Source organism: Acyrthosiphon pisum, chromosome A2, assembly GCF_005508785.2.
Source record: "Acyrthosiphon pisum isolate AL4f chromosome A2, pea_aphid_22Mar2018_4r6ur, whole genome shotgun sequence".
In the NCBI taxonomy this organism is placed as follows: Eukaryota; Metazoa; Arthropoda; class Insecta; order Hemiptera; family Aphididae; genus Acyrthosiphon; species Acyrthosiphon pisum.
The window spans coordinates 77839175-77850478 of record NC_042495.1 but is presented as its reverse complement, the minus strand read 5'-3'; the positions used below and the strand labels follow the sequence as shown (position 1 = coordinate 77850478).

General features: G+C 28.8%; 2 protein-coding genes across 4 annotated transcripts in view; one reads left to right on the top strand and one right to left on the bottom strand.

The window, feature by feature from the left end:
- The window catches only part of LOC100167047 (ribosomal oxygenase 1), a 5544-nt gene extending 4283 nt beyond the window's left edge, over positions 1-1261 (top strand). For both annotated transcript variants that reach the window (XM_001950470.5, XM_008187388.2), the window contains exon 8: positions 1098-1261. In XM_001950470.5, coding sequence (XP_001950505.2) covers positions 1098-1175 — 78 coding nt within the window. In that variant the 3' untranslated portion in view covers positions 1176-1261. The remainder of the gene's footprint in view (positions 1-1097) is intronic.
- LOC100164353 (multiple coagulation factor deficiency 2-like) lies at positions 1172-9507 on the bottom strand. 2 transcript variants are annotated; one of them, NM_001162149.1, is given in 5 exon segments: positions 1175-1379; positions 1429-1550; positions 1622-1702; positions 5345-5626; positions 9377-9507. In NM_001162149.1, coding segments are annotated over 4 exon segments (498 nt in total). In that variant the 5' UTR covers positions 5536-5626; positions 9377-9507; the 3' UTR covers positions 1175-1275.
- Between the last annotated feature and the right edge of the window lie 1797 nt (positions 9508-11304).

Genomic DNA, 11304 nt, shown 5'->3' with positions numbered 1-11304 from the left:
GAATTCAAATTGCATTGCCCTACTCAAAGATATTGATTGTTCTCAATTAGCGATTACACACTGTATATACAATATACTTCATTTAAAATTCATATGGGTATTGTTTGGACTTTTATAATGGTCTTACAATAAAAATGTATTGATTTGTTAAAGATGTTCCCATTAAATCCATACAACATTGTTAAATGTACCTTCTTACTATATTATATTAAAATGTAATATAACATTTCATTTGTGTATTTCAATATATCCTATTTATTATATCATCAGTAGTATTTATTGAAATAATATTATGTTTTAAACATAGATAGGACATAACGTCTTATCGGTGAAGAATAAATCTATACTAATTGAGGCCAAAATCGTATGTTACCTATATTGATTATCTGATTATCTGATTATCTATATTGATATAATCATGCGTATAAAAATCTAAACAAACAGCCTCAATTTCTCATCTATATTAGATCGCAAGTCTAACACATAATGAATACGTTATTTTCTATCCATGACTTTATTATCTATAGTTTTAAAATACAATTTACTAATATCACTTTTGTTATGATTTAGACATTTTATTTTTTGGCATATATTTAATATGTTCAATTTTTACTGGTTCAATTAAAGTACAAACCGAATTGTATAACTCAGATTTTTTTTTTATAATTACCATGTTATATGCATTGTTTATCCTAATATTAAATTTACTTGGAAACAAAGAAATAACCCAACTACAATAATCATTTGGAGTTTGACCAAACTATTTTGTATAAATGTATCATGTCCTAGAATTAACCAATATTAATCAGTAATAGCCTAAAATTTGAATATTTACCAGCAGTATTCTGTAAAACTTAGGTTTTAATGTTATGTGTACTTATACCATAATATATAATATAATTAATATAATACTAATATACAAACATAACAAATTGTGACTTATTAAAAAAATAATTGTATATGATCTAAAGACTAATATAATAAACTAATGTTATACATTAAATTTTAATTTTAATTTAAATACAAACAAAACATTGTTTTAAAATAATTATTCATTTTAAATGTATTTAACACTTTTGTTTACAAATATGTTTCAGGTTATGCAGCTTGTGAATGATTTATGGGAACGAGGATTGTTAATTACTTCAAAAAATATTACGACACTGTCTAATTAGTTATTGAAAGAAACATAACGTGTATATTAAAATTTGTGTTGAAATAATACTTAACTTACAATAAACAATACATTTTAAGAAAGTAATATATTTTAATATTTTATGCATTTTGTAAATGCTTGTTCTTGGCAATCACATATTCAGTGTAGCTGAGAAATCCATCATAGTTTGTATCATCATCATACAGTATTTGATCAACTAAATCTAAAAAAAGTTTTAGTATGTTTTATTTGTAACTAAATAAATAGTTTACCTGTATAATTTTCTAAATTTGATATTTTTGGTTCCGTATCCCCATAATTTTCCATGTTATGAGCAAATGCAGACATTAGTTCTAATCCATCAAGCATTGTGTTTTTATCATAGTCATGAGCACTATACAATTAGTAAATTGATTAATTAATTCTATACAAAATATTATTTATTATTTATGTATGTTTGCTCACATGAAATATCTAAATTCTAATTCTTCATCTGTTAAATTACTATCGCCTATGTCTGGAAGTCCAAGATCCTCTTCAATGTGCCTGTTTAATTTTTAAAACCATTTATTTTTATTACAATTGTAGACTCAATGCTATATACTCTTATAGGAAAAAATGCAAAAGGTTGGTTAAGATTTTTTAACTTCTTAATTTGTAGGTATATTTTGAATTTTCATTAAATTGCTTTATATATGTTTATGACCATAAACAGTACAATTATTTGTATTAACAAAGTCTGATATTTACAAGAAATTCAAATGTGTTAACTAAATTTAAATGTAGTAATAATATTAAACTTTATAATATTATTACTCTTATAATTTCGGAACATAAAAAAAATCAAATATATTCATAAAATTTTTGAAACTTAATTAAATTAAATGTGTTTGCTTTTAAAATGATTTTTCATATTTTTCTAGATATTATCTATCTATAAAAGACAATATTTATTTGTGTGTGTGTGTGTGAAATGGTTCAATCATGTTTTTGAAATTTGTTACATGTATAATTATAATATAACCTGCAATGACCTCGAAGCAAATTATTTTGGATTTTAAAGAATAAATAGATGCTGGCTCACACAGATTTATTGGTTCATAAAAAATTAATATTTATTTTGTTCGTTTGTATGGGGATAGCTTGATTAGCTATTTGTTACAGAAAATAAAATAGTTATAATAAATTGGTCAATTGGATATCATTTTAGACCTGTATTTTATATATAATGGTCAAAACTACCCAAATGACGGTTTTAAAAAATATGTGTAGATAGGTAGCATACATTTAACAGAGTTTAAAGCAGGGTAGGTCTACTGGCATTATTTTTAATTTGTCATGGTCAATGCTGTGCAGGATCAAATAGTGTCTACCTAATATTTAATATTGATGAATTATCATACTGTTACTGTAACATAAGTACCTAGTGGTATTGGTTCTTTATTGGCGGAATCAGCCTATGGGACCCTTATTAAGTAATAGATTTGGCCAGGAATTTTTGTATGGATTTTTGTAAAATCATTTTTTAATATAATATATTACCTAATATTATAATATAGCTAAAATAAACACGTTCAATAGGGAGGGGGGGAAATAGCCAGTTAACCCCTCTTTGCTACGCTTCTGAGTAAGAGGAATGTTACGACATTCAGATTTGAAATATTAAAATTAAACTTGTACCACTGACAGGGCAGCATTTAGGGGGGGTGGTTACAACTTCCCCGGGTGATGGTATTTTGGGGGCCCCAAAATTTTGAGGTAGGAAATTGGTTCCCTTGTGACTTATTAAAACTTTTAAAATTGGAATTATTTCAAGAACAGTAGATATTATATAATATTAATGTATTATGCTGTTAGAAATTAAAACAACTTATGTATTTATAGCAATATAGCTTTGAGCGTTCGAGAATTATTAATATACCTAATACTTAATAGTTCAAAGTAGTATAAACATTAAACAGGCCCGTATTTGAACATTTTACGCCCCGGGGCAACATATTTTAGCCGCCCTTCCATACCCCCCCCCCCCCAAAAAAAAAAAAAAAATACGGGCCTGAGTATAAAACTAATTTAAGTGGCTTGGTGTGGTGCAGTGCGTACACTCAACTGCGGAAACGCACTGAGTGTACGTAACGGCCGGCGTTGTTAGTTCCCGGATGGGTGACCACCCGGGATTTTTAGCAACGAATCCTTGCACACATACAAAACGTGTTTTAAACCGTTCCTCAACTTAAAAACAAACAAAATAGCTAATGGTCTAAGTTGCCGGGCTCGAGCTCAATAAAAAAAAAAACTAATTTAAAAGTTAGAGTGATTTTAAACCTTGTACGATTTAAAGGTAAGATTATTATCTAGGCCATCTCAATATCTCCTAGGCTTTTTGTTATATTTTTATTTTAAAACTATTGTTATGAGTATTTTAAGATGTACAAACAATAACAATTTTAAAATGCTCATAACCCGCTTTAAAATTAAAAATATAATAAAACGCCAATGAGATCCCCTAGATAATAATCTTACATTTAAATTTTATAAGAGTTCACTCTAATTTTTAAACTAACGGAGCTAAACGCGATCTGCTGTGCGTACAATTTGTTATGTTACGCGCACTTATAAGACGGAGACAACAAAATAAGTCGGTGTAGTTGCTATATTCTGGAGCACTGCCCACTGGAGCGTCCTGTTAATACTTTTTCCAAATTTTTTGAGACTCAAATATGAAATATTCAGTAGACACGCAAGTTATTTATAGGCCTAGGTTTTTTATGCATTTCCATATTTTTTCTTTGAGTCCAAATTAATTGGTTGTCGGTATGTCAGAGATTTGGATTATTCTTGACTAAATAGAACAACTTTTTTTTTGCATATTTTGAACATAAGTCATAATGCATATAATTGCAGAATTAAATTTTTGAAAATCTTATGAATTTAAAATGGTATTTATTTAATGAATGTCTATGAGTATTGAGTTATTTGTCGAATATTATCGTCAATTTACCATATTCTACCTAATCTTATCTTGGTCAGACGACCGATTATATGATTTGGAGGTACCTTTACATTATTTATTTTTTTCATTAGTAAACAAGTTTTAGTCAATATGATTCCATCCTTCGTACCAATCACCGGACATTCGTCTTTCAAAATTTGAAAGAAAATCCCATTACAGCAATATTCAATGTAATAATAACTACTTACAATAAATAATAATTATAGTAAATAATTATTAATTAGTAGTTTCTATTTCAATTAGTTTCTGATGTTTATCTATGTAAAAAATATTAAATGTTATGTACAAATAAAAAAAGCAGGTAAGTGGATGTTGCTCTGCTGTACAGTAGGATACAAATGGATCACTGTAATGAAGGGGTCAGCAACCTTTTTGGTGTCAAGGGCCACAAAATTAAAAAAAACATTTTCACGGGCCATACACCTTATTTTATTTACATTTTACAGTTTAAATTTTAAACAAAGTATTTCATTTAATTTATTTAAGTATCGTGGATTCGTCGTTGTTTGGTATACCTATTAATTTATTATTAACATTTTCAACTAACATAATGTGATATTCTATATTTTTATACCAATTATAAATTGTAGTCGCGGGCATCATAAAATTTCACTACATGGGCCGCGGGTTGTCCACCCCTGCTGTAATGGACAGTGTTAAATTTGAATTCAATGATATAATAATATCATTAAAAAGAAAAACGATTCTGAGCGAAGGTGGTCAGACAGTCTATGATATTAGTATATTACCAAGTATCTTTCATGATATTATTGTGAATAAAGTAATTTATATATAACATTATAACCTATTTAAGTGGAACCTTGTTTTAAATTTTCATTCCTTAGCAATAAAAGTTGAACATTTTATACATTTTTAACTACGAAATAATTATTGAATAAAAAATTTAAAAATTCCCGTTTTCTTTAATTTTTTTTTTGTTTTTCCCGGCGCTTTTGAAAATCACTGGGAATTTTTTTATGTTATGTTAGTTATTTATTATATACCTTTTTGTTTTATAGTATTTTAATTATGACGGCAACAAAAAGTTAAGTTTGGTATGAATTATGATTGTGGATAATAGAACATTTTTATATGGAGATTATTTTATCTATCATATTGTGTCGTATATATTATATTGTAATACGTATGATATATTTTATACTCGTATAGTCACTGACCTCTTGTCGTGCAGTATCGGTTTGTCTTGAGTGAACTTCGTGTCGCCCATGGGCTTAGGGTGTTGGTGCTCGCGATGGTGGCTTTCGATTCTCGGTTCGCCAGACACGGCGGCCCTCGGATGGTGCGGACCCCGTTGGAACCCGACGGCGATGCCCAGCAGCAACAGTTCGACCAGCACCGCTCCTCTCATGTTATATTATAATAAAATATATAGTGCGAGTTTATCCCTTCGCCCCCGCCTCCACCGACTCCTCGCCGTCTATAGTCTATATCTCCTCTTCCTGTGTGCATACGACGGGGCATTTTTTTTTTTTTATTTCTATTTTATTTCATTTCATTATCCGCTTAACGGAATAATGTTTTCGCGGGCGACAGATGCGCTGCACCTCGGTCTTGCCCACCGCGCCCCGCACGTACGCGAGCCAGCGATCTGCAAATTCGATTTACTCGGCAAGCGCACCACGGTTATTTCACGGCCGACGTGAACCCAGCGTGGTCCGATCACCACTCGTCTCCAGTGGCGTCGATGACGACAACGTTAAATCCAATAATCGGCGGGGGCCTATGTCCTGCCTGCACTTTGAGGAAAAAACCCTTTTACCCTCCCCACCGTCACTCTAACACTATACTATAGTACTATACCCACCACTCTTTCCGAGTTTTGGGCTTATTATACTATTATAATATAATATTGATCTGCGTATTCTTGTGTGGCGTATATAGGTATGTATAAATGTTGGCGTGTTGCCTATTACCTATATATTATGATCTCTGATTCCAGGTAATACGAGCTTAACAGAAAGAGCCGACGACTATGTAAGTTTGTATTTAATAATATTATGTTTAACTCACTTTTGTTATCAAATCAACAATATTTAACATATTTGTTGATAAAATATAAGTAATATTACAATAATGTTATATCTAAGTATTTAACAGAAAAAATAAAGTTTTTTTTTTTAAATATCGTACTATATAATAATGACACAAATATGTAGGTATGGGTTATTATTTAAGGCGCCGGGTGCCGATTCCATTTTGTCCTCAAAAATACACTCTTCGGAAATAACGATACCGCCTTGTAGAACCAACCAAATTTCATATTTTTTTTTTTTTTAATACTAAAAGGAAATATTCTACAGCTCACATTGTGAGCTCGCACCCTGTTTTTCAATATTTTATTCTCAAACTTCATAATATGTCTAAAAAAATACAAGATAAAAAAACATTTTTTTTTTTACAATTGTTTTAATACAATTATTTGAGATAAAATACAAAATCAGAGATCAATGCGGGCTGTAGGAAATCTTCTTCTTTCAGATAAAAAAATACTCATCAAAATCCGATAATTCTACAAAGCATGAGAGTTATTCCCGTACAGTCATTTTTTTCGATATAATACACCCTATCGAAACCCCCCCCCCCCTAAATAGGTATCGGGTAGTAGATTAGTGGAAAAGTCTTATAATTGAGGTGGTAACTAAAATATAAAATTTAATTTTCAAATTTTACAGAATTGTGGAAAATTTGAAAAACTGGCACCGGGACCCTTAAGGGTATTTACGACTCAACCGTGGTCCATAGTATACGGCTATACCTATACGGCTATAAAGGATGATAAACGAAACATGTTTTTTCCCATTTTTCTTAAACAATGAGTTTAAAAGTATTGAGTTAAATTCTGATTTTTGAAATTTTCAAGTATGGACCATATTTCCAATTATTTGGATTGTTATATCATTTAATGTAAATAATGTCATGTGGCGTTTCAAATTTATTTTTTGAAAATGAAAACCAATCTTTTTTATTGTAAATTATATAACAGATGATTTTTTTGAAAATGTAGATACATCTAAATCAAAATTTGAACAAGTAGTTTCTCAATTATTAATACTTTTATACTAATAAAGATGATAGATAGTTTTTAAAACTGGTTTTACAATTGTAATATAAAACAAAATTGTCTGATGATTTATAGTCAGACATTTTTACAAATTATAAAATGTTGATAGATTAATGTTAATTATTATTAAGATTTCAAATCATCACATCCATAATACATATAACTTCCGAAATTCTAAACCCATTATCATGCGGACTTATTATCCTTAGGAATTTTAGTAGTTATTATTATTTATATATACAAAGTAAAATAACACTTTGTTAAAGAAACTAACGTTCAAATTTATATTTTGATACATCAATATTTTAAAAATTATTCATTTTTCAATTACAACAAAATAAGAAAATAGCTTGAGAAATCGAGTGAAATATCCAATGTTGTAAAAATTTCATGAAAAAATTATGTAACTTCAAACGCTCATAAAAATTTAATTTAACTTTCTTATGGACATTTGTTTTTGATAAACGCAGACAAGCTTATAAAGAATCTTGTATTACATTTTAAAATTTTAGATTTAAAAAGAAAAATTTTTATGAATTTCTAACTCAAAATAACATTTTCGTGATTTTTACGCCTTTTGTCAAAATACGAACTTTAAATGCCTATAAAAAAAATTATGACTATGGATTTTAAATATTTTTCAAATTTATTGCAACAATATATTTAGAGCCTTTTATTAAATTTTCAAGCTTTTTTACCAAAAAAATTAAATTTTATTGACATTCATAGAAAAAAAACTATAAAAAAAATTGAAACTTAAAATATCCGTAAACAGTTCAAAACAAATCATGGGGAGAGGACCCCCAGCATAAGCATGCGTGGTGAATCACACGGTATAGCTGTATAATAGGTACCATGATATCTAGACGAATATATAGATTACATCATTGATTGTACAGAATAATACTTATAAGTTATATTATTTTTGCGACAGTATCTACATCCCTGCACACGAGTTGATTTGTCTTTTACATGATAGTCAATATTCGTTTTGTATTGTAGACCGCATGCAGTTTATAATAATATATTGATTTACATTTTACAACGGGTTTGAGTGTTTAATATTTTACCTAAATTGATAAGCTTCTGGATTTTCCATTTATGTGTCAGATATTCATATATAAATATATATTATTTTTCAAAACTTTATATTCCTATGTATAGATTATCTGAACTGGTACGCGTATAAATAAAGGATTAAAGCACTGAGTGTTGACGTGATGAGCTTATATATTTACATGTATATTTTAAGTACGTATAATATTATGTTATGTCACCGAGGATGTGTAATCAAATACCTGTACGATTTCGCGAGTGATCCGCATTAAAGACCATAAGTGAGATTATAATCATAATATGATAATATATATATATATATATATTTTATTCTCCGCATTATATATAGGGTTGAACCGTTTGCAATATGTTCCACGACGGCGATCGGTCGTAGGGTAGGTAGGTACCTATACAAAAGGGTTGTTGAACAATAGTCGGTTTCGAATGTACACGCCACGGCACACATACTATTGTAATAGCACGACAGGTTTTAAAATCCTGTATTATTATTTATTATACATACAGCTGACAGATTTTAGTCATGATGACGTGCAGCGCTATAAAACGTTTTCATTTGAGATCAATGGAAACGTTCGTATGCACGTCGTTGCAACTAGAAAACTAAAGTATTATAGGTACCTACTATATAAAATTATACCTACTCATTTAAAACATTTTAATTACTATTTATTTCTAATAATCCAAAAACTTACATAATTAACATTATAATATTTGTGATTTGTGGACATCCATAGTAGGTATATACAGCATGAACTAAGATATATAAAATTATGTATCTTAGTTCACGGTAAACAGTAATGTTTATCTAAAATCGTATCAATTGGAAAAAAAAAATACTGACAGGGACAAACACTGTTCGACACCCTTTAAAGGTACACACCCTAAAAAAACAAGCCCTAAAAGGCAGGATGATGGGAATGATATGGCTGTAGATAAAAACTATGCATTACCTACGCATTCACGACATAATCCATTATTGTTAGGTACCTACTATTTAAAAGCATTTAATGATTTTATATGGTATATGTTATTATGAATATATCATACGTACCTATACTTTGCAGTAGGAATCTGTAGAAATGTGAGTGCTGTGATTATATAATACTATCTATACACGATATGTGATAACGTTCGGTTTATCAACAAAACAATCCATTCGACTAGTCCTTGTGGTAGGTACTTAATACACCAAGTTGTGCCGGATCAATAGAATGTGTACATCGAAATAAAGGGTGGTTTCGCGTGTGCATTGAATTCCGATAGATGGCGGTAGGGTAAAGGGTTTCTGCGCTCCCTGAAACGTTTCCGTTGACTGGAAAATATTTACTATACTTTCCGCAACTTTATCGGATACGCGGGTGTCTCATTAAATTTGGGCATTTTGTCACTTTTTCAAAATGTTGCATTAGATAGAGAAGAAAACAACGTTTAACCATGGTTGATTTTCGAGGATTTTTAACTGTATGTTTGAAGTGGGAATATTTTTTGTTTAAGCCATGCTCACTATTATTGGCCCTTGTGACAATCACAATTGGTGACAGATAGGTACCTACCTAACACATTTTTTTTTAACGTTAAATAATTTATAGTTCTTTTAATAGCCTTCATATATTCAATATACATTTCTGTATAAAGCTCAATTAGTACAATTAAAAATAAATAAATAAACAATTTGGTACCTAACTAGGAAAAATTGACTAAAAATAATTAATACAAACAACGTACCTACCTATAGAAATTAGAAACATAGTACTTTACGCTTTATAGATACACACGACTACTACACTAGTATATTACTTTGACACCATGTTTTAGTCTATTGTTGTAATTTGACATTTATTTTATATTTTAATGACAATATAATTTTAGGAGCATTAATTGATTAATGATACAACTTTCACTTATAATAATATATTATAATATAAATATATAATACCTATGTATATTAAAAAATAAGTAGAAACTAGAAAGCCTATACAAATCGACTAGAGTACCTATCTATGTAATGAGACCGATAATGTCACAGTGAATAACCTTTATGATCGGTACATTTTTATAATAATTTAAATTCAACTATTACATTATTATAATATTATATTATAGCCTACAGGTACTTAAATAATTTTATATTCTTAGAGTTCTTGAAATATACCATAGGTATACGTACATAATTTTTATAATATTATAGGTATGCATAATAAAATAGTATTTCCTTCCAATAAAGAATAATAGAAGTTCAAATCTGATTGAACGAAAAACTATAGCTTTTATACTTAATAAAGAATTATTATTCAATAATTTTTAAATATAATTTAGAATAATATACTATTTGCACTAAAAACTGCCTTCAAGCATTGTCTATCTTGTACAACATTTTCTTGTCAATGGTTCAATTCAATTTTGACATTTTCCCCTCTACCCGTCTATCCTTTATTTAGTCGATCCTACGGAATTTTTTTTTTACTTGTTAGTAACGCGTATTGCGTATACCTAATCTATCTATATATATATTATAGTGCTACCTTTTGCTATTGCATTCATCAATTTCCTTTTTAGTTTCTGTTCCTTTCAAATCCTTTTGCAATACAATCCCATGTACGTCTCTACAATATGTCTACAGTCATTCAATACGTTCTAACTGTTACTATCTATTTTATTTTTTATTTTTTTTTTTACAATTGAAGTCAATCCTATAACCTTTTTTCCCTGTCTATTCAATCTTAGTTACATTTTACATTTATTCTTTTTTACATAAAATACTATTTTATATAATATGTTTTTATTATCTACCCTGCACGTCACACATACAATACAAATACACACATTCGATTATAATATATATAGTAGGTATTATAGTACCTATATTAGAATTAATTATTATATTAGGTTTATGTAGGTGCCTGCGTCCTACAGTAATATAAGTTATAACATTTCATATATTTATAGTTCTTATATTTTTTTTATCTATTATTGAATCGT

Excerpts from the sequence above, each read along its gene's own strand:
- LOC100164353 (XM_029488914.1), bottom strand. The coding sequence starts at position 5,535 with ATGAGAGGAGCGGTGCTGGTCGAACTGTTGCTGCTGGGCATCGCCGTC. Across the intron at positions 1,551-1,621 it reads TTAGAATTTAGATATTTCAT|TGCTCATGACTATGATAAAA; the intron begins GTGAGCAAACAT and ends CTAATTGTATAG. Across the intron at positions 1,380-1,428 it reads AAATTTAGAAAATTATACAG|ATTTAGTTGATCAAATACTG; the intron begins GTAAACTATTTA and ends AACTTTTTTTAG.